The following is a 25,172-nucleotide window of genomic DNA, read 5'->3' on the forward strand; positions in this document are numbered from 1 at the left end:
AAACATAACAATCCCACATTCAAGCTGACAATATTTCAAATAGGGATTTGTAAATGTGTATACCAATATTAAAAGAAATAGAGATTTTGAAAAATCAGGGAGTACAAGCAGAATTTGGGCAGCAGGGCCTCAATTATACAATCTTCCCTTCCTCCCTATTACAGATATGCACTTCTTGATTAATATTGCAATGCCACCTGCTCTTTTGCATCTCACTTTCCTATCATATCTATAGATTCTATACCAGGGAACGTTGAGTCACCAGTCCTGTCAAACTCTCAACCAAGTTATCTGTCATAGCAACAAAAGCACATTCTCATGTGTTAGTCAATTACTTCAATTCATTTACCTTGCTTGGCAGATTTTCTTGCATTAAAATAGATGCAATTCAGTCTTCTGCTCTTTCCATGTCCCTTAACAAGTGAAGGTATGCTCTGCCTTCTTCTATACTTGGCTCCTTTTCAGTCCCTACTGTCATATTTCACCTTCATTTAATTTTATTTCTTCATTTGAATTTTGTCCACTTCAAACCTTCATTTAATTTACCCCACAGTATCACAAAAGGAATTGTGCACAGGAAACCACCTCATGCTACATACAACAGAAATGGAAATTCCGTATGCATTGGAACTGGAAGTCTACTGTTGAGTTCCTGGTATGGTACAATCAATTCAGAAACAATCACATTTGATTTTCAGATGCAGAAACAAAATATTTCTAGGCTTATGCGATAGAAAATTGCCTTTGGTTCTTTGTGATAAATAGACACAGTTGCCTTGCCCATCTGCTGCTCTCCTTTCACACATTCAGTTTCATTGAAGTTGATAAAATCAGAGTTTAAAATCATTTAACAGCAGTACTATTCAAAATTAAAATCAAAAGTTAATTTAAGTAAGCACTCATTATTTTTAAATCACTAACAAGTGAAAATCTGCAGATGCTGGAAATCTGAGCAACACACACAAAATGCTGGAGGTACTCAGCAGACCAGGCTGCATCTATCAAAAAAAGTGCAGTCGGCTTTTCAGACCGAAACCCTTCAGCAGGACTGGAGAAAAAAAGCTGCGGAGATCTACTCCTCCCGTCCTGCCGAAGGATTTCGGTGCATTATTTTTAAATATTTTGTTTATCACCAAGACTACTATTTTAATACAGTACATGCTACAATCAGTATTGATGTGCTCAGATATTGCAAGGGATATTGGACCAGTGGTGAGGGGGCAAGGAGGAGGAGGACTGGATTGAGAGTGGAGATGTGGCTTAGAGAGAACAAGTGGGGAAAAATGCAAATAGAGTTTAACCAGAAATTGCTGAGACACTACTCTTCTGAGGAGATGGCTAGCCAAGCTAGCAACAATGGTGTGCAGATTAAATGGATTCATGCAGGTTAAGATGCACAAATGAAATTTTCAACAGATGAGCTGAAATGGGGCCCAATCAGATATTGCTGAAGTAGAAGGTGGCATTAGTGGTAGCACAGATATGTTATTGGAACCTCAGCTTTAAGTACAGCACCAAAATTGAAAGCAGTCTTAGTCAACCTCAAGCAATTACCAAAGGGGAAAATTCAGTGACAAGACAACAAAATTTGTGCCAACGACCAAAGGCAACAATTACAATTTTCAAAATATTTAATGGACAGAAATTTCAGCTCATCAGGTCCTGGATGTCTAACAGGCAATCTCCCAATTCAGAGCATGCACTGATGATGACAGGTTTGGTACTAAGGCAGAACTGGACCTAGAAGTTACTACCAACATGTCAATTAAGGCAAAATTTATAAAGTGATTTCAAGCTAATGTTATTTAATGGGAAAACTAAATTGTATGTATACATTTCTGTACTATTATATATTTTACACTTACCAATATGCTGCTGAACTAGCTTCATAGTAGTCAGTGGAATTGCTTGATGATCAAATACTTAGCTCAAGCTGTAGTTTTTTTAAATATCTTAGATCTTTTAGTTGTATTTTTATTCTATTTTATTCTCCTTTGCCAGACATTTGTTATTTATGCTTATTTTAAATAAATTCTATGGCATCCTAATATAACTTCCAGAGTGATTTAATACTGGTGTCATTTACTAAGATATCATAAAATACATTTGAAGTGTATGTGCCATTATAACTTTGGAAATGTAACAGACACTTTGAGCAAACTAAGTTCCCACAAACAACAATGACCAGATAATCTTTTCTCACAACCCTTAATTAAAGGATAAATGTTAGCCAGAACACCAGAAAAGTGTCACTTCGTCACTTTTGTGCATTGAAAGAACAGCAAATAAAAGAGTATAACTAACTCTGAGTTGTCTTAGTTCCCAATCGTTTTGTTGTATCTAATTTTTTGTATTCCCTGGTGACGTTTCAAGTACACATATTACCGTTGCTGGTATTTTTGCAGTTTTGAAGGAAACTACTGTACCTGTTGATAGTTATGTGTGTGTTTCTTCAATCACTTGGATAAAATTCAGAAAGAATATAGACCTTATTTCTTTCAAGGTGCCTCAAGTCAATAAGCTAATAATCATGGACCAAACAAAAACATAGTGTATAATTTGTGAAAAGACTAAATTAACACTATCTGTCTTTCCCTCTCTCATCATCAAAGGCAAAAAACTCCGTTCTGGTCCTTTAACCCACAAGCATTTATTTTGGGCTAGATTCTGGCAAGGGGAAATTCGGAAACTTAAGAAGAAAGGACAATGCAATGCCAAATAAGGAAACAGGGCATGTCCAGAAATGACATGCATTCAAACTCAAAAATATACCTCCAAGGAACAAAATGGTACAGAGGTAAAACATAATGCCCTTTAACTGAATGCATGTAGCAGTCATAGAAATGGAAGCGATTACATGCTGACATGAAATAAAATCTAATAGTCACCACAAAAGCTTGGTTTTAAATATTTCAGGATACATGACTTTTAGAAGTAGTACATAAAATGGAGAAAGAGGAGTACAAACATTAATACTAATACTAAACTCAAAGACAACAGATAAAAAAAGACCTTAGCTCAGAAAATCAAGCTTGTGGAGCTAAGAAACAATAAGGGGACAGGAAATATTTGGTGAGAATTGTCTATAGGGACCATGGATGCATTATTAATGAAGGCATTAGCCATCTATGCAGCAAGGATTTTATAAAATTATTAAAGGGAATGAACTACAAACCAAATTTGGAGTAATGGTGTGAGGACATAATCAAATGGTGCTCTAGATCTGCAAGAGCCAATGAAGGAAAAGGCTATTTTGGAGTTAGTTTTGCAATGTCAAAAGGTTATTGATGACCTGGTTATCACAGATCTTTTACGGAATATCGATCATAATGCAATTAAATTTTATATATGAAGTGTTATATCAGTTCAATTTGAGGCCAGTGTCTTAAATCTGAATAAGGTACACCATGAAGATAGGAGGCATGATTTTGCAGTGACAGCATTAAAAGGTGTAACATTAAACAAGCAATACCTATTATTTAAAGATTAACACATAGCTAAGAAGCAACAGGAAGAGTGGTGCAGCAGTTACTATCATGAGAAGTATTAGATCAAAGAAAAATGCTTTTACGATTGCTAAAATGTGCAGTATCCTGAGGAATAGGAACATTTCTGCAAGGAGGTCCAGGGCATTGAAAAGAGAAGAGATAATGGAATAGCCAGAAACATAAAAACAAAACACCAAAAGTTTTTAATGAAATGTCCCTGATTGAGGAGAAATTGTACTGGGAAAAAGCAAAAGTAAGTAAAAAGATATATTTGGTGCCTGAGATTATAGAAAAACTCCTGGACACAGTAAACCTCGAGAGTCAAATGAATGAGGAGTTTAAAGAAATTAGCATTAATAAAATATTAGTACTGGGAAATTCAATGAGTCCAAAACAATGCTGGATCTGATGACTTGTCTAACAAGTTTTTGAAGGAGCTGCCTACAGAAATAACGCCTTGTGAAATTTTGGACATCTCTATCCAAGAGATATGTGGTTGCATAATCACTGAGTATATTCAAGACAAAGAAGTACTCTTAAAAAAACATTATCAAGGAAATAATGTGATATGGGGTTAGTGTAGGAAAGTGGCAGAGAGAGACAAGGTCAGCAAAAGATCCTAAAGAAGAGAGGAGCAGACATGATGGCCTTTTCCCCTACTCTTTCTATATCTTACATCATTAAGTCAGAACACCGTACAAATGGAAGAGGGCCAATGTTAAATTATCCATGCATTCAAGTTTTTCTCCAAATGATGTGTTTCCAGATATTCTTGGATGAAATCAGAAACTTGCCTCAAGAAAATTTTTTAGAAATGATGCAAATCTTTCCTATGTAAATGTCCAACATTATTTTGAGTTATCCAAACTTCAAGAATAAATCCTAACCAGCATAAAACATAGGTGGGAAAGAGTTAATGCTAATAACAGACCTAAGTCTTGTTTGTGGAGCCCATTGCAAATCTGTAAAGCGATCCTTAATATTGAAGTCTTTTGGAGTACATGAAACACAATGTACCAAAGCTCTCTTCCCAAATGCCAGCAGCTGCGGGCACTGCATTGCATTGTGGGATGCCAAGGCATCTTTTCATCTCAAAGTCTCTGAGTGTTGTGCATTACAGACCAAGTAGAGGCTCTTTTACATTTCTTCTGTTGATTGTGTTTTACAGTGTACTGATTGTTCTGACTGCAACCATCAAGCTGTACATGCAGAAGTATCTGCCTAACTCTAAATCAAAGGACAAGGCATTTAGCAGCTCCATCTGCCCAAGTGCTGCTTTTTAAACACATACAATGCTGAATAAACCAGGACTCGGACTGCATCATGATCCTGCTTTAGTTCACTGGAAGTTAAAAAGCAGCTCAGTCAATGTTGCTGCTGTCTAAACAGATGGAGCTGCTAAAAGCCTTAGCGCTTGATTCTTTGATTTAGACTTAGGTACAGCAGTTAATCAGTTTCCTAATGCTGACAGTGCAGAATATCTCCCTTTCTTTAAACGTAAGGAATCTACTTTGAAAAATTCAGATCATTTGGGAAAATATGATTTTGCTTGGTTTACATGACATATACTTTAAACAATAATTAAAAAAAATAATTTTCTATGTAATTTTCTTAAAAATCCATTCTTTGTAAGAATATCATATATAATACGAAATGTACTTTTGTACAATTGCAAAGATAATTCTTAATTTTTGTTTATATAGATTTGTAAGCCATCAGCCTAATTGCTCCTTGCTTACCATCTCTTGGATTAAACTATTTCAAGGGAATGGCAAGTAAAATCTGATTAAAATCTATTTCGGTACAGACTATTCAGTCACATCTTAACATGATAATATTATTACCCAACAGAATCAGATCAACCAAGTGGACAACTTATGCTCAAATTCAAAAAAAAAACAATAGAAAGTGCATCATTAGTTTGTCTGTCACAGAAAGACGGTACCAAGTAATCAATGGTTCTTTTTTGAAAATAAATTTCTAAGTGGTTAGGACTTAACATTTAAAACCATATGCTTCGTACTTTAGAGCTCCAAATTCTTAAGCTACTGGTGGTTTACGAAGTCTGACACTTTATTAGCAGCAACATGCATGAATGAATTAACAAAAGTCGACTGAATAATGGCTGAGCTATCTTATCAAGTTGCTCACCCATATCCCCACTTCCTCCCATCATCACCAACACCACGCCGTTTCCCCAAGTCCAATTGACGAATACAGTACAAGGATTAGCACTTCTTTTGCAGCTGATGCTTTCTGTGGCATCAATTACAGGGTAGCTGTTATTTCACCTAAATGTTAGGGTGGCAGGGAAGACGAAGAGAGAAAATGAATATTGAAATACTTCAAAGCAATCAATAATATTTCAAGCACACTCTGCAGCAGAGCCAAGTTTCAATATATAAATGTTACCAATTATGCATTCATCAAAATAACTTAAAGATGTTTATAAAATGTGTTCTCTGCTTATTCAATGTGGTCTTAATATTTTCAATTGTGTGAGGTGAGATAGTGGGGGAGGGAGTGTTGTAGGGAATGGTTATAAAACGATGGGGAAATAATCTACCATGTATTCAGAACTTGCAACACATCACTATTCTTTAATGCAAGAATCTGATCAGAATACACAAAACCCCCACAGCAATTCAATCACATCGTCATACTATATGATAAGCTTCAATTATCCCTCTCTCTACTACCTTCTTATCACCTGCTCTCATCAATTACACCCACTCTCACCCCTCCCCAACCAACACCACATCAGCACCACCTCATCTTATCTAAAGTGGTAATTAGACAAACACAGCAATTTCTGACTAGTTCTCAGCCTATGCAAAACTACAGATGAACTGTCTGACTACAATTCAAATGCAGCCTTCAGCAAGTTCAAATACAATCAAAGTCTTCACAATAAAGGCTGCGCAGTGGCTCGCTTTCTCCTGGCAAAGGCTTAAGACAATGAGCGTCTTGTTAGAAGGCATCTGAATACAAAGAGTCTATTCTCAGATGTTAGCTGAAGCTGCTAAGAAATGGGGAAAAAAATCCCAATCCATTAAGGTTCGACTAGCTTCAGCTTGTATGAAAGCCTCCCCCAGAAATGTGTAATAGACATATAACCCTCAATACCCCAGAAGAAATAAAAATGAGGTTTGCCTAGGGAGTAGGAATGTCAATGACTGCTGAGTCCAAATCCCACTTCTCTTTTTTAAAATGCACTGCAAATTAAAATCAGTGGCTCTAATGTTAACTGCATCTTAATTCGACTCTACTTTTAAAAGTTTAAAAAGTTGTAATAACTAGTTAAGGCAAATAATGAAAAAATCAAAATGTTCTAAATAACTTCCAGGAAGCCTAAGACATATTCATATCCAAAAAATAGATGTAAATTATGATAGGCACATGCATTATGTGACATGTCCCGAATGCAATCTTATCACAAAAACGTTAAATTCATGGAAGAAAATTATTCAAGTCATGCGGCAAATGCCACTTATGACAATTAGGATCTATGAAGGAGCATCAATAAAATAATGTCACTAGGTCTATATGTAATATAAAGATATATTTCCAATACGCAACATACAGAAACAATACCATAGGCACAAGTTCACTATTATTAAACCTTTTTTTTCTTATTTAGATGACTATCGGAATATTTTTATAAATTTTGGAAGTAAATAGAATCTGTATAAAAATTATTTTTCATGCTTCAAGGAAACCATTCTATCAATAGATAACATTAGATAAGGATGGAGCAAATATAGCTGAAAACCAAAAGAGATACAAGATTCAAAATCTGAATGACATTAAAAAATTAACATATTTTATAGGTATTCAATATACCAAATTCACACATTTTCTGAATTACTCCAAGCACAGATTTGAGCTTTATGAAGTTGACAATAGTTATTCAAGCAGCCAGACACTGCATGTTGAATTGGCCAGTGATTCTCATTCGATACATAAAACTTGTACTTGAATGTGACAAACATACCTAATTCAAACATCCAGCAGAAATGCAGAGCTGAACCCTGAAACCACGAGTGAAGGAGTAAATTGGGTATGGCAATCCACCTTTTGACATCGGTTAAGGTACAGCACACGAAATGTTCAATTTAAATTGAGTATATACCAGGATATCCTGGTGAATTTTTATACCTATTATATATTATCAACAAGAAATGGGATAGCTTTCAGAACAGTGGCATGCTCTAAACAATCCACTTCTAACATTGTATAGTTACACTAAGAGTTTGAGGGCTTATATTGTGGACCTAGATCTATAGCTGCTTGGTATTATCCTATAATCCATATGACTACAATGATCATGCATAAAACATTATTATATTTAACTACATTATTGTCTATAATCTTAATTATTGCAAAAATGCCAAAAGTAGTTAATTTCATCAACCATCTTTACAGCAAGTGGTCACTGAAATAGATTATTTTATGCATCTTCCGCTCCCAAGCATTTCTCTTTCAAAACATCAAATATGTGACAAAGGATTAGTTTCCACATTGTGAATGACCAACAAAAAAAATATTTTTCCTGCTCTCCCCATCCTTCCCCTCTCCAACCCTCCCCCTAGCCACTTCCATCAACTGGTCTCTATTTTCTCTTTCCCCTTCCTGACCCAAACATAATGTTAATGCTTGGATAAGTACAGTTGCCATAGAAACAATCCAAAGCTGTTCCAAAGAGTTGTCTTGTGGGTAGATTTGAAGTCATTCAATCGATGCCAATCAATGGGAACATTCTTTCCAGTGCCAAGTAATTCCAACTGTATTTAAATCAGTACTGTACACATGGGTTTACTTAACCTTTCACTGGCTGATGATTTCTTTCTATCCACAGCACCAGTCTCATTGCGGCTCACTGGGGGTTAATGAAGACAACCTATTAAATAGGGACACAAGAGACTGCAGATGCTGCAACCTGGAGCAAAAAAACAAACTATTGGATGGACTCAGTACCTGTATGTGATGAAGGGAGGGGAAGGGGAGAAAGAACCTGTCAACATTGCAGTCTGTTTTTCTGCTATTACATGGGAGTTTCATTCCCAATGTCTTTAAAACAAACTGTCAGCACTTTTCCTCTTTGGAGTCAGGCAACTGGGATTTCTTCAACAAGCAGAAATTTAGAAACAGTCGTTGGTCTTTCCAAATAAACCTACCCATGTTAATGGTAAATTAAAGCCTGGCTTTGGCTTCTTCACATTCGGCTCTTTAAGTCAGATCAATACAAGCCTTCAACTGATGGCCAGGTGAGGAATAAATAAGAATTCAGTAAAAAAGAACACAAATGTTTTGAGTGCTCCAGTACAGCATTAGAATATGTTTGCAGATATAAGGGTTGTAAATTGCCATTCTGAACAATAATTTTCTTATGATGGGTATTAATCAACCTTTTAATCAAAATCATGATATGATGATGTTCCAGTACAACCAAAATTTGTGATGCTTGAATGTAATCTACTTATTTTAGGGAACATACCCAATTTGTTGTATTCATTATCACTATAATCCATGAAAGAACATCTTTTTCTACTTAAAAATTGTGGACTTAAAATGCCACTTCATGAGTCACACATCAACAAACTTGCCAAAGCATGTGAACTATAAACCTTGTTGAAATGTTCATTTGTCCCAAATATTATTGTGCACTTTGACAAATGTCAAACTGCTATGATGCAGCAAAATAATCAGCAAAATTTAAACAGTTATTTGCTGTCAATTACTTTGCCAAGTTATATGCCTTTCCTCGTCAACCTAAAATTCGACAACTCTGAGAACAATGGGTTTATTGGCAGTTTAGTGAATACCATCATAATTCTCTACAATATTAAATTATTACAAAAATACAAATACATTGTGCAATCAGAATCTTTTTGGCCAACACTCACATTATTGGTTTCAGGCAGTGAATTCCAATTTTTCTTTTAAATACATTGGGAAATTTGGGTGGTGGTGCAATTGCCCATTATTAGGAATAATGCTCTTTAGTCAGTACTGCTTTTAGCAGACCAAGAGGGAAAAAAAAACTAGAGAGTTTATTTAATGGAGAAGAATTCGTCATCATATTTCTTAACAACATAGAAGGAAGCAATTCAGTGCACTGCACAATCCCATCCCCCAGATAATCTATTCTTCCTACATTACCATCAAATCTGCTCAGATCTGGTCAGTTGCCTAACAAGAAAGAAGTTACAGTGGTCAATTAACATCGAAATCTGCCTTTGGGTCGTGGGAGAAGACTAAAGTACCCAGAGAAAACCTATGCAGTTACAGTAAGAACGTGCAAATTCCACACAGGCACCAAAGGTCAGTTTTCAGTCCAGTTCACTGGAGGCCTGAGGTAGCAGCTCAATTAGCTGTAATCAGAAGGCACCTGATGCAATTCTGAATGAAAGAATGGTTAGAAAAATTGAAGGCTGTAGAATAAATAGGTTAGAAGTATCAAAGTAAGAACCAGTTTAATAGACAGAAAGCAACGAGTCATAGTAAATGGCTTCTTTAAAAATCTGGTTGCATAGACATGAACTGTGGTGCTCTCCCAGGATCAGTGTATGGACATTTGCTTTGGCTGATATATTTTATTGACTCAGACGTGGAGGTGCCAGGTAAAATTTCCAAATTTATGGATTACACAGCTTGGAAGTGTGGCAAGCAATGAGGAGTATAGTAGTAGATTCGACAATGACACCAAGCCCAGTCTATATATGTATAAATCTTTGAAACTGGCAGGACAGGCTGAGAAAGCAGTTAATGAAGCATCTGTGATCCTGCCTTCATAAACACATGCATAAATTACAAAAACAACGCCGTTTTGTTGAACCTTTATAAAAAAAATACTCATTAGGCCACAACTAGAGTATTGTGCCCAACTCTGGTCACCACACTTTAGGAAGGTTCTGAAGGCCCCAGAGAGCACAGACAAGATTTACTGGAATGCTTCCAGGAGAGAGGATTTTCAATTATGAGTACAGACTACAGACTTAAGGCTGTTCTCCTTGCGGCAGAAAAGATTCAGAGAAAGTTTGATAGAAGTTTAGAAAACGTAAAAGGTGAATCCCACCCCCCCTCCCCATAGCAGAGGGGTCATGGACCAGATGAGTCAGACTTAAAGCAATAAGCAAAAGTTTAACAACATCATGAAGAAAAGCAATACTTTGTGTAAATAATTATTGTTTGGAAAAGATTTCCTGAAGGTGCTATGGATGTATATTCCATTGCAGCTTTCTGAAATAAGGGGTAAATATTTGAAATTAAGAATTTAGAAGATTGTAGGGAAATGTAATTCTGTTTGGTGGCACGCATCTAATAGGTCAAATGCCCTCCTTTGCTGAAATGACTCAAGAGTTCACTTCACGTTAAAAAAAACTAAATGAAACATGGAATTCAATAGTAGAAAAATCAAAACAGTCAAAGTATTTCTTTCAAGTCAATGCCTGGGAATCAAATGATTACTGAGGAACTACCAAACTTAAAGCTTGTGAAAAGACTGAAAGTAGGCATAATGAAAAAAATAGAATTCTCAGCTCTCAGTAGGTGGTCAAACCAGACTGCTGTGCTTACAATGGTAATTCATATCTTTCCCCTTTAACCAGCAGTTAGTGGTTCTACTAAGCACTGCTTGAACTAAGAGGATGCAGAAATTTTAAACACATTTCAAAAATATGATTTTAAAATACCTAATACATTTTCAGATCAGCCAAGTCTCCTACTTCTCATAGGAATCTCCCACATATTTTCTTATATGACCTAATGGGAACTAATGTATCCATTTCTCATCTTTCATTAAGCTCCTGCATGAAAATCCTCGACACGTGGCAGTTCCTTGACCTGTGCTCCATGCTTTCATTGTTTTCTGTAACATTGTACATTTTAAATAATGATACAGAGTGGAGCAACATGCTGTTAGTCAAATAAGGTTCACATGTATAGGTGAAGAGAACAGTGGGTTCAATGGTCTTTAAAATAATTAAATGTTCACACTTAGTCACCAGTAAAATTGGACTTTAAAAAGACAGATCTAGAACAATCCTGCATAAATTTTACTGAGAATTAAAATGGACATGGTACCGGCACATTATACAATTATTAAAACTACTCGCTCAAGGAACTGGTGAAGTGGAAATAAAAATCCAGTGGGCACACAAGAGGAAATGATCAGTCCTATCCGAAGACACTCTCATTTAGGTTTCCGTTCAATGTCAATTTTAAACAAGCACTTGTGTAATGGCATTGAACTGTAACTGAAAGGGGGCAGCTTACCCAAATCTTTATATAGTTTATGCTCTTCTTTCTACAGCTTAAAAGGGATACAATGTTATTGATATAGGCAAAGTTCTTATTTCTTTAAATTTATTGCATAAATATTCTTCAAACCATAACTGTTTTTGACTAAACTAAAATACATCAGTTATGAAGAAAACAAATATTAATTTTAGCCATGTTAACGTATAATCAAGCTGAAAGTTAAGGGAATCTATTTCCATTAAACATATCAGGTTTTGACATACAATATTGACAATGCATCCACACACTAATCACTGCAATTGCTTGAAAAGGTCACATTAGTCCTGATTTGTAGCTAAAATTCTCCTGTATCTGAAACAAGAAGGTAACGAGAAAAATCCTTGTTAAATCTAGGACAGCATTAAATGGAACCATATTCTAAGATGTTAGCCTTTGTTAAATAAAAATAATAATTTTAATGCAGTGTTATCTTTTTGCATGTAATGGAAAGGGTTAAGTAAAGAATTTATTAGTAAAAATTGCTGGTGTTTTCTGAGGAACAATTAATTTATTACATTTGACAAGGAATGTTATGCCCATGGAGTCATGGAATGATAGAGCATGGAAACAAGCCCTTCAGCCCATCAAGCCCATGTCAGCCATCAACCAGCCATGAATCCTACATTAATCCCATTCTGTTATCCACACATATCTATCCCCTGATGAGAAACAATATATAAAAGAAACAAAGGTTTACATAAATTGCATCAAATAATAATTCAAGAAATCATGTCAATGACGAAAAATTCAATCCAGACACCAAAGATCATCCAAATTGTTAAAAAAAACGCCTAGCAAACATGAGAAAACTACAGACATTTGTTCTCCAATAAACAACAAACAACAATTATTCTCTCTATGAGGGATTAACATTCAAGAGAATCATCCAGTTGTTCAATTTTTTTGAAGTATTCAAATTACAATACCCATTACTGTCATGAACAGTGATAACAGCCACACCAAACATACCATGCAGCAATCTGTTCATCCACTTGAACAGTGTTAAGTTACAAATAATGCAAATCTTCCAAAATAATAACTCTATAGGCCTAATTGCATAAATGCAATAAAGTATTTAAGAAGAAAATTCAAAGTATTGTCACTGGACACCCATTTAACGATAAAAGCTATCACCAACTTTCCTCAGTTAAGGAGGCAACATTAAATTGTTAGTAATCAGTGACGTCAGACTATTTATGTTGTCCCTAACGTTCAGACATCCACTTCTGAAAGTCTCCTTGTGATACTCAATCAAACGTATGTCTAAGGTGGACATAAAGACTACGTTGGATACAGAATTACAATGAAAATCAGTTTCACAACTATGGAGGCTTTTATAAAAACTTCTTATCTTATGTCTGCAAAAAAAAACCAACCCTCAGCTTTTCCTCAAATAATACATTCAAAGTTTTTCTTTCAGCTTTCAAGATCTTTAAGTAAGTAATGATTGTAGTTGTGCAACCAGAGTTCTACTGTTACTTGGGGTAGTCATCAATATATATCTCAAATTAACATATAATATCCATTAATGTTACTAGCAGTAACCCTTCCCAATATTTAAAGAACTACTTTCTTCACTTATGAGAACTTTCAAGACATTTGACTACTGCACTGAAATATTTACAGTGTATTACTACATTTGATCTGTTAGTCTCCACTGGAATTATGCCAGGTGAACATGATAAACATCGGAACGGACAGCATCGGTCTAGATTGAATATATAGCACTCCACATATCTGATTTATATGTACATCCTTGATAGAAGGAGAAGTTGAAAGTTTATTTCCCCCAAAATCCATGTGGCTCACCAAGAAACAATTAAGTCATTTGTGGGGAATTGTGCAGCTTTTAATCCCACATCGTATTTGAAACCAAAACAAAAGCAACATAGAAAATGATACAATATATTTTAGAGTTTGGTTTACTGCCATCTATAAAAATGTCTAAGTTATTTGAATGGTGTACTCTAAAGCTAACCACTATGAAACACCAAAAGCCACGGAGTAGGCCTCCACAGTTCAAAAGCTTATTTTAACCACAAGGGACAATGGCCAACACTAAATATTACTTTCATTCTACCCACATCAGTACTATAATCATATTCCATAGGTTTGTGCTACAAAAGAATAAGCTCTTACCATAACACTTAGCAGCTGAACTCTGAACAACACCAAGGTTGAGGGACATCAAAAAACAAGCATAAGCATGCAGCTGTTAGTGGATTAATTATCTAAATATTTGCATAAAGTTGGCATTGCTGATATTGAAAACTGAGCATTTCTTGAGGTGCAGGTACTCACTTAAACTATACTCAACTTTCAATTTTTTGGAGAAGGTTGTCAATATCATTAGGAGCTAACTTAAATTCTACAGTTACTTGTTCATGAGACATTTTACTCAATGACCTCTTTTACCTTCTTCTACAGTTTTGGAAGATTTTAAATAATAAGCATAAAATGTAACATCCATTATTTTCTAAGTCCTTGCTGAATTTTTGCTTCCTCTAAGTTATCCATACAAGTAACTGAAAGAAGCGATAGGCCTTTATTTTAAGAGTTTTGCCTTTTACATTGCACAAGGGTATATCCATAGAAATCCAAATGGAACTAACTCACTTACTTTGAAGTAGTGACCCACATTGGGCATTAGTGAAAGAATGACCTTGGATGGTGTGAGAGTAGAGTATTGAACTTAAACATAGAATTCCTTTGCAGTACCTCACTTTCACTCCTTCTTGTCACCAAAGCCAACCTCTGTATAATCACTAACACAATGGTTTCATCAATGAATCAGTAAAATTTGTGACCCCCCACCACAAGAACACATATCTAACTGAAAAACAACATATATAGCTCTAGTCACGCTTTCCAGCATTCTTTATATCAACAAAAACACCCCCTCACCTGTAGAATCCCTTCCTGCTGCCCCACCTCACACTATACCCATTCTGAAAATTACTCTTTCTGAACAGTTTTCCATCTGCTGAAATATCACCAAAGAACCTCAAAATATTTGAAATGGATTCTTTTACTCTCTAGATTTAGTAGTTGGTGCTTAGGTCAAAGCAGCTGTTTAAAAGATTCATCACTTAACATTTTAAATATAAAAATGAATAACTTTATTTAATTGTTTCATGGAAATGATGCATATTTTGTTATTAACTGGTGCATGATGCAAACCATTGCCTGGTGTTTACAACTGGCAAAAGATTGGGAAATTTTAAAAAGAACTCATTGCACAAAAGAGTAAAGTTACCTTCTACTTAAATTATTCCCGTAAACCTCGTAAAACAATTTTTTATTGCTGGTTCTCAGTTAGACCACAAGATGGAGCAACTAATGGAAACAGGCCTCGTAAAATGGGAAGTTGAGGTGGGGTAATTTGAGGGAGAAGGTTGCTAACAATGTATGATGGGCAAAAGTTAAAGTGATTTACTATCAATTAATTATAAAGGAGAACTTTAGGTAGGAAATCCATCAAAAATGTCAACGCCCGCAATGCTGTGTGCCAACATTTGGAGAAAGGATTGCAGTATAGGTTCACAGCCATCGGGGTGTAATTGAATTGATGGAAAATAGACAAGCAGACAAAAGGAAAAAAGCAGAGAACAGACATTGGGACACAGTGAAAATAAATCCCAGTTTAATTAAATATTTCACATGCCACTTTCACAAGCTCTACTGATTTGAGGACTGAAACACAAAAGTTGATTGAAGATCCCTCCAGCTAATTTGCTGGACAGAGTAAGTTTGTTAAAATGTTAGAACTGTATTAAAGAAATTGCCATTTGATCTTTCACATTATTCTGTTCTTTAATTGCAATATACATGTGCCACTGAATGTTTTTGAATGCCATTCATTGTTGCATTTTTCCTTCTGGGAGTGTCAATATTTAGCAAATCCAAAAGCGTTAAACCATATTGTTCTCTCCAACATTTATGGCATGACTACCTAGAGCTTCTATTTGCCAAAAAGGGATAGAGGAAGCTTTAAAAATGTTGGCTGTGTAGACGGTTGCACAAAAGAGTAAAGTCAGGATGTGCCGATACATGAGCACGTCAATGCAACCCAAAAAAAAAAAATCAAAGTGCGTTATCATGTTAAATTTTAGATAAAAAAGTTCACAATGAGGGAAAGTAAAGCTTCGGCACCTAGCCTTGTCCTTAGCTTCTATAAGAAGCAAACTGAGTTATTGAAATATTTGGATTTCCTAACTATTCAAATAGGCAATACGATATGTTAGTTGGCAGCTGTTATAGTCAGGCACTACATCATAACAGAACCAACGTAGTATGATACAATTCAATACAAATGTATAATTAGTCAACTTTATTTGAGGTTAAAATGAGGTATTAAGATGACAACCTATTATTTATATAAAAAAAAAGATATCCATATAAAACAATACTTTCTAATTTTACTTTTTCTAGGAAAACAAAATTGTTAATTTCATCAAGGGCATCGGTTATAGTGTTACTGAATATGAACCCTGTCAGGGATTGTTTCAATGGGAGGCATATCAATACTGCAATGCTTGGTGAATGCTAGGAGAATCGGTAGGCAAAATCCCATTGCATAACTCACCATCATTTTAATTGTGCAAACTCTCCATGCTAATTGCTCACTGAAACTTAACAAAACTATGCAAAAGGAGGCAAATGAGGTAAGAAACATGTTAACATTAATTACAATTAATTTTGAGAATATGATACCTGTATTTAAGAGCAGTGAGAAGACCTTAAAATACTCCCTCTTAATTCTGAGGAAGGGGTGCAATCTCAACACAAGCTTTTGATCTTGTTTTTTTATTTAAGAAAATCAAAGCTGTTTTTAGAAAAAAATGCTGGAAGTCCATGAAAAGTCAGAAAACGGAGTTAAAAAAAACTTTGATTACAGCATGCAACAAAAGAGATTTTGTCTCTATAAAATGAAACAGTATCCATGTTGTATTCTTACAAGGGATACATTTAATACTGGTCAGCCATCACGTAGACACACTTTATTGAATTTGCAAGGCTTATAATAAAAAGTCAATCAAAGCAGATAATGGCAAAGTTGCTGAAGTTTTATTTTACAGTCCCATAAAAATATACTTGAAAATATTAAAATATTTTCTTAAATAACATTTACTTAGTATTTTTAAAAGATGAGAATGGCTTAACCCTTTTTGGCATTCAGTAATAATTGGCCATCCTTTAGCAAAAAATATATAGATGCTGAAACAAAAATTTGCAGTTTTTTCTTCTCTTTTCTTCCTCAGTTTCTGTAATCCATCAAGAGGATTTCCAAATTAACTTAGTTTTTATGTATGTATAATCTTCAAAAAGTGGTCAGCCTAAAGCAATAAAGGGCAAGGTAGGTGGGAATAAAGATTCAATATGTCTGATGTAGGACAGTTTGGCACAAGTTTTCTTTCAGGACAAAACTTCTCAATGTGGAATGAAGATTTGCCCCACTTGTTCGATTAACACTTCTATACTGACCAACACCCCCTCCCCCCACTTCCACAGACATAAATGAACACAAAAAAACACAATAATCTATTAAGCAAGGAAAAGACCCTTCTTGTGGAAGGTGGGGGGTGCTGTAGGCTGATTCAAGTTTTTATACAATTATGAAAGAAATATAATCAGAAATAATTTACTTTTTCCTATATCACCTCCTTTCAAAGAACTAATCTATGCAAAATAAATTCAGCTATCAAGCTGATGCATGCATTTTCAAGATTCCAAACTATATTCATCTACAAATCTTTTTTTAAAATTAATTTATTTAAAGTGAGATTTGAAAGTGAAGCTAGGCTTTTGAAAAGACACGAAAATGCAACAAAGAAGACAGTATTGCTGCAGCTGGTTGAAAGAAACCACTAACATTTAAAGAACTATTGCCAGGGTTTCAATAGAAAATATTAACACTAACAGCTTCCAAAACCAAACTACAACATTCATTCACTGACTTCATCTATAACAAGCAGTAGAAGTGGATTAGAACCGATGTCAAAATTCGTACCTATCCAAGTAGCTGGGGTCTCCCAGCAGTGAAGCCAAAGCTTTAACCTAGTGAAACATTCAATCCTGCTGTGTACTGCACTGACCACAACAAAGATTGTGGTTTCTACCACATTCATCCGAAATAGCTGAAAATTATTGTTATTCATCACGCCATCGAAAGAAAAGGAAATTTAAAACTGCTGCTGTTGAAAAGAGGTGGAAAGTAGCCTTTAGATACTAGATAAACCATAGCTGCTGTTGACTTATGTACGAAGTATCCATAGCAAGGATTCCCAACTTTGTTTATGCCACAGACCAAAACCATTATGCAAGGAATCTGTGGACTCCAGGTTGGGAACCCTTGATCCATAGGAACTCCAACAGTCTGCACTTTTTTTCTCGTTAAAATATTGTTTTAGCTACATTACAGTTTTTGGGACAACTATGAATAGCAAGTTTCAAATACTGTAGATAAAAAATTTAAAAGTTTATTTCTGCACAGCTTTCAGTTTTCCATTCTCAATCTAAATAAATACTTTGCCATTGACTAGGCATGTTATTTTATTATAAATAATACAATAATATTGAAATTATAATTGAGAAGTGATTTACAATCACATTCAAAAGAACACATGACATTATGAGACTGGAAAAGGTTCTATAATCAAATCAATCTTAAAAATTAAAAACAATTCAATCATTCTTGCTCCACTTTTCTCTTTATACACACTATGTGCCTCCTCAAGCATTCCTTTCCAAGTGTTCTGCATAAAATAACATTCTAAACTGTCACTAACCTTGAAAATCTTGAGCATACAACTCTTTAGATTACAGTCTGTGACAAAATCCAGCATATTGTTCAGTATAGGTTTTATATTTTGAATTGCTTGGTTTTTTCCCCAGTTTAATTGTCACTAACATTTCTACTTGCTTCTGAACCCACCCTCGTGCACCTTTGGTCCTGTAGCCTTCCCAGTAATCAATGTTTGTGTATTCTACAATTGCTAGTTGTGAATATAGAAACTTGCATGGGTCCAAAAATAATTTCAGGATTTACATCAGCATGGAGCAGCACAGTTTTCTAGTCATCAAATTTTAGTTTGCTGCTCAATCAAAACACTGTTCAAAAGTTCTAACTAAATGTCTCTCTGAAGATAGCAAGAGGTACTAGGAAAGAAAGGCCTTCAGGTAAAGTAAATCTAGTAATCAAATGGTTACCAGACATGGTAAGTAAATAAGAACTTACATTAAATATTAATTTTGATCTATCACCTCATTTATTCAGTTTGATCTAATTTATGGATTACACAATTCGTTGCTAGGTAAAGAATTGGGTAGATGCATTATTGGGTAAATTAGAGTAAAAGCTACATAAAAATGAGTTACATGATAAGTAAGCTGACATTTGATATTCACTTCTAAAAATTTCTATTGTTACTGAAGGTCAAAATACATTTTTTGTAGTTTGCTTTGATCCCACTAAACAGAAGAAACAAAAATAAACAGATGCTAGGAATAAAAACAAGAACTTTGGAAGAAACTTAGATTTAAAAACAAAAATCAGCAAGATCAAGGTCTAAATTTTCTTTCCACTTAAACTTGACTATGGAGAATTCTCTCAACTCGGACTCTATTTCAGTCTAGATTCCCCTTCCACAAACTGTTTGCATAGGCAGTGGGTCACAACAATACTGACAAGCTGAAGACAGCATTCGCATGACTGCCCACTAATAAGCAAAGATCACCGTTTATCTAAGGGGTCAAATGCCTGTTGGCTTGGGTCACGACCTAAACAACTTATGTCATGACCCTTACACGTGCCTGGAATGATGCCACTTTGACCTGGGTCAGCTGCTAATGGTGCAGGCCATAAATTAGTTTGTGCCTTGCACCTTTTCAAAAGAAAGTTTGTCTTCCTCCAATGCTGTATATTTCTAACTTTAAATCGATACGTGCATGGGATGCTGGTCTGACAAAGAGCTCATCTGCTAATTACAAACTAAATGCAAAGGAAAACAAGATCATTAGGACTGTTCAATCCTATTTCTCTAGCTTTTTTAAAATACATGTTTTCCAAAAACTATTCTGTGTAGTTAAGGTGGCAGCGAACACTAGCTTAAAACAGATCATTTCTGAATATTTAAAATCTGAATTAGATTAATCTTTGAAAAATGTCCTTGATAGTTATAGTACTCTCAATTACACTTTTGACAGCATGTCATAAAAGTCTTTGTCATCCAGACCTTGGACTGTTAAAATTAGTGATATTTTTATATTTTCTGATGCAACCAATTCAAGTGGCACAACTTTGAAATCCTGAATAGTAGATTAAAATGTCATGCTTTTCTCTGAGCTGCTACACTGTGGCCATTGCTACACTTCTTCTACAAAGGGATATTCCATAGAATAGATTTAGGATGTTCTCCTACTGCTTTAGAACTAAATTCTTCTGCTGAACAATTAAAAAATTCAGAACATTTGATTGAATACAAGTCTATATTTCTATATTGAGGATGTCTCGATCAATTCTAATTTAAATTAACTGGAAACAAATAATCCCTGAATTCAGGCCTAAACAACTATTAAAGCAAATAGTATGTAAAAATATAAAATAAAAATCAATGGCAATTATTGACGACAGTTACAATTAAATTTGTTTAAAAAGTTACATGCTTTACCTTGAGATTTCCCAGCAAGTGATTTATTTTTACAACTGCACTTTGTCCATAAATATTCACAGCAAAATATTTCCAAACTTCAACCAGTTATTATCAGTAATTAGTTGCCTTAGTTAATACAGCTTTTCTATTATTTCAGGAGGCCTCTGCATTGCTAAATTGCTAAATTTATTTTGAAAAAGAGTTGAGTTTTCGTAACCGCTCAATGCATTGAGCACTTGCTAAAAAAACTCAGTTACCTGCAGAAAGTATCAAAAACACCCCTTTTCAATTTTAGAATAAAATTGTTTGATTAAATGAATAAAAAATTCTAATAGCGATATAATCTGCTCCCCAAAACATGGCACTTCGAAATCAGACTACAGGAAAGAGCCAAGCGTCAGCGAGAAAAAAGTGGCCACGTATTCCCATGTTGGCTTTGGCATGTTGGACAAAGCACTTTTTAGAGTTCTTGCTTTCTGCCAGAACTGGCAGCTGCTCAGTCCATTGAAAACTCCTAAACCTTCCAAGCAGGCCAAAATTGGATCCAGTAGATTTTCTGTGCACAACTCTCTGCAAGCATCTCATTTTAAAATGTGTATTATTTAAAAGCATTGTATGCATTTCACTTTGCTTCTTTTGGTGAACACTTGAGTAAATATTTCCGGTTAATACTGACCTGTTCCTCGTCACTTCATGGCTGATATAAAAGGTAATATGCTATATGTGGATGGAACAGAATACATTTTCCAATGTATTTGGACCTGTAGCAATTATCTCTATTATTTTAAGAGCCAATGGCCATGAAGTCCATTAGTTTTTAATTTGCCAAAGATCCTGACTTAGGACAAACAAAACCATGAAAAGCGACACTGCCAGTCGCAAAAGTATTACCTAAAAGCAAAACGTTTCACAACAGATTCAAAGCTTCAAATGACTGTCATTTTGAAGTATAATATTTGTATGATACATATTCTAAGTACTTGCCATACTGAAGACCAGTGATTTGTAGTGACATGATTAAAATAGGAGGAAATCAAAGACTTTAGAATTACTCGAGTTTGCGATAAACGCGACAAACGTAAGAAATAAAATCAAAGTGTTCAGGAACCATTTTCCGCATTAATGTTTTATAACCACCATTTGTATTTACCACATATAGACATATCTCCTGTTCTCATGGTATACCTGTAAATAAGAATCTTTAAAGAACACATGAGAACTTTATCCAGGAAGCTGGTGGAGAGCAGCCATAAACTACGTTACATCGTCACTATAAGCATTATGTAGAATCCAAAGTTTGACACTTAACTTGGGCAGCAGATAATTCACAACACAAGAGTCCTCAGCCCTCAGCTGCAGAATTCCACTGCTGGACCCAAGCTGGCATAAGTCCCGCACCAGCACTCTGGGGCACTGGCTGACCCAAATTCTCAAACTTTTGGTCATGCTTTTTGAGTTGCGGGTGGTCCGTATATTTTGGTTTGTACATCACATATCCACCCTAAAATAATGGTAATTTTCTCTTTTACTCATAAACTAAATGCAATTCTGATGGGAATTTTCATCTTCCATCTTGGTCTATTAACGGTGGGAGAGGGAGGAAAGAAAGAGAATGCTGGTTTGATCGTGAAGGGCGTGAGAAACACAGCTGGAGAGTTTAACAGCAGTTTGCAGATCCGGCCTGTAATGAGCATTTATGACCATTACACAAAAGAAACAAAAATGCTGATCAAAATCACAGATTGCTTTAACAAGTTTAGGCTACATTTGCAACAGGATAGGATCTAGATTATTTTCAAGAGCATGCAGAAGAAAGTTAACTTTATAAAAAGTACATACACAGAACAACCATTATGAAAGGTTACATTTAAGGTGAGGACACATGCAGCATAACCATTTCACAAAAAGTAAAATCAAATGTAGTATTCCTTATTAGGATTCTTAAGAAATGTTTCCAGAAATTTTACTTACCTGGTGTCTGCACAAAGTACGCCAAATATAAATCGAGTTCCTTAACAGAAACTCCTATATGATGTGGCTGCACGCACAGCCCAGGATTAGAGCACTGTGAGGCCTTTACGAGTCGTTCACCATCAGTACTTTCGAGTGGAATACCTTTGAATAAAATCACCATAACCAGGTCCAGCCTCCAGACCTTGTCTGCTTGCCGCAGGCAGTCAATTCGCCGCATCTTGCCTTTCTGGTCTGGGTTTGAAAGCACACAGCAAGGAGGTTTCTTCCCAGTGACTGTGAGCACAAAATCCTCTCGATACTCAGGTCGGATGTCTTTGCGCAGCTTTGCCAGGAGCCTGGATGCCCATTTCTGCTTCACCTCTTGCTTTTCGCTCAGCAGCTCATCCTTCACTGCTCTCTCTTCCTCCTTTGACATGCGTTTCTCATGCTTCTTGAAGTATTTTCGCTTTCGGGCTTGCAAGTTGAACCATGTGTAAGCAAAGGCTCGGACGTGGGGCAGAAGTGCTTCAATGAAGGGATGGAATTCATCCTAAAAAAAAGTAAAATAAAACAGAAGAGAAAGAATAAGCAAAAATGAAGTTCTGACAAAAGAACCAGCACTACACATGAACATTCATCAGAATTGGCTTCTTATAAAGTAAACAAATGAATAATAAATTGAAAAATCAAGAGACATTTCATTTAAATAAGAAATTTGATTCAATACCATTGTAAACTCAGACCAGCACTGTATTTTGCTCAAAGCTGGACTTAGAAAAATTTATGCCATGTACAGTGAGAATTCTTTGTGTGGAACAGTCAGAAAGATGCCGACGGCATAACTGAAAGCACCCATGTAGGTAAAGTCCAGAACACTTGCCAATATTCAAGACATTCCCTGCGTGTGCTTGGTTTGTTTATGAAGAGCTTTCCCAAAACAGTAGAGAAAGATCCCTCGACTAAAGCATGGGTGCTTTCATTAACCTTCGCCAGCTTTAAAAAAAAAACGCAGATCTCTACACTCTCCGTCCCCAACCCCTTTGCATGTGGTGTAGCCAGCATGAGCCCGCCTATTTGGCAAATTCCACACACTAGAATGCCAATCAACAGCTCGTACGAGGGGGCTTTGTGCTAAGCAAGAGAGGACAACCCCCCCTCTTCCCTCCACAAGATGGTTTCAAACACAGCAAGTCTGTACAGTCAGAAAAAAATCTGCATATTCTTCATTGTGAATTCATGCTATTTTCACAAGAAATGTCACATTGAGCTGTGCCCTTGTGAACAAAAATTAAAAATAAAAACACGCTTACGCATTATTTGAATCTGTATACAGATAGTGCCAAATAAGAAGTATTGAATAGTTATTATAAAGTAATTTATTTGCAATCCTTATTCAATAATAACATGAAATAAATTTGTGTCACCCCTTTTACTCAACTAGTAAATACATTTTTTAAAAATCTGTAAATCCAGAGGGTAAATGATGATCATTATCGATCTTTGAAATCCTATTTTTAATCAATAACATAAAAGTGACGGGGATGACTGTTAACTACTCACAGGAATTATAAATGTAAACAATAACAAAGCATTGTTAATACTTATCAGTATGTTATTTATTTATTTGTCAAATTCATACATTTTAATAGATAATAATAAATTTAACATTAAATACTTAAGTATCAAAAACCCACAAACAACGAATGGAAAAAAGGGTTCTGACCAAAACTGCCATCTGTCTTTTTCTTTTGTTTAAACCAAATGCTGCATAAAGTGTCTTTAAACAATAAAACAAAAGTAGTATCACTTTTATGATGACGAGGATGCTAAATCTGTTTTAACAGCAGAAAATAAAATTCTGAAATGGTGTGTATTTCACATTCTCTTTGCTCAATAAAGTTGTGGATTTTCATGGTCTAAACTAGGCCACAGCAGTTCAGGCTAGAAAGGATTTTGCTAATGATATAAATTAATGAAAAAATGTTGCATTGGTGGGAACATTTGGAGGATTTTTAGATTAAAGTGAATTTTCATTTACCAACCTTTTTCCAGCCACACGACATCTGGCCTGTAATTCTTCAAGCTTAATTGAATTCCTTTACTAAAATCATCTACACGTAGGTAACAATCTGTCCTGTAAAGGAGATTTTCAAACTGCCAAAACAAATAATGATGCTCAAATTTATTAAATGACTACCTAAGCAGATACACATCTCCTCCTATAGTGTGTCAAAAGGTGGAAAAGAGAGTCAAGACAATCTATTTATTCCTGAACACAATTTAAACAACTTAATTTCATAAAGTATTAAAAGGGTTAATACTGTTGTTACATTTTCACCTCAATTTAAAGTTTTTGTCCTAAATTTCCTTAAGATAAACTCTACTAAAAGGTTTCATTAGATCAAAGTATGTAATATGGTGAAAGAAATCTCTTCAAATACATTCTCAGCATTCTCCATTTCTGAATTCAGAAATTAAATTTGCACCAAAGTACTTTTTTGTAAATATGGCACAAATTGCCAAGATAAAGAACTCAACCCAGACTAAAAGTCAGTTTTTGGAGTGAATATAGATACAGTACAGACGTACTGTAGTGTCAGTATTTGACCTTGGTTGTGTGCATACATGGAACAAGGGATGCCAGTGTGGTGATACTATGTCACCACATTGATGTCCTTTGCTGTGGCCTTCAGATGCCACTAGTTCAGATCTGCCCTCTGCTGCTTTGTATTGCAACAGGATTCAAGTCCATAAAAAACCATTTGCAGTTGGGGAGGGA

At 35.3% G+C, this 25,172-nt stretch overlaps 1 protein-coding gene across 10 annotated transcripts in view; it reads right to left on the reverse strand.

Moving 5' to 3' along the window:
* nfia (nuclear factor I/A) overlaps positions 1-25,172 on the reverse strand; it is a 775,862-nt gene that overhangs the window by 510,989 nt on the left and 239,701 nt on the right. For 9 of the 10 annotated variants that reach the window (XM_073063061.1, XM_073063065.1, XM_073063060.1 and 6 more), the window contains exon 2: positions 22,412-22,943. In XM_073063061.1, the coding sequence (XP_072919162.1) occupies positions 22,412-22,943 (532 nt within the window). Of the gene's footprint in view, positions 1-22,411; positions 22,944-23,120; positions 23,330-25,172 lie in introns of those variants that run through there. The other variant, XM_073063064.1, reaches the window with a different exon arrangement.

This window comes from Hemitrygon akajei, chromosome 12, assembly GCF_048418815.1.
Source record: "Hemitrygon akajei chromosome 12, sHemAka1.3, whole genome shotgun sequence".
NCBI classification, from domain to species: Eukaryota; Metazoa; Chordata; class Chondrichthyes; order Myliobatiformes; family Dasyatidae; genus Hemitrygon; species Hemitrygon akajei.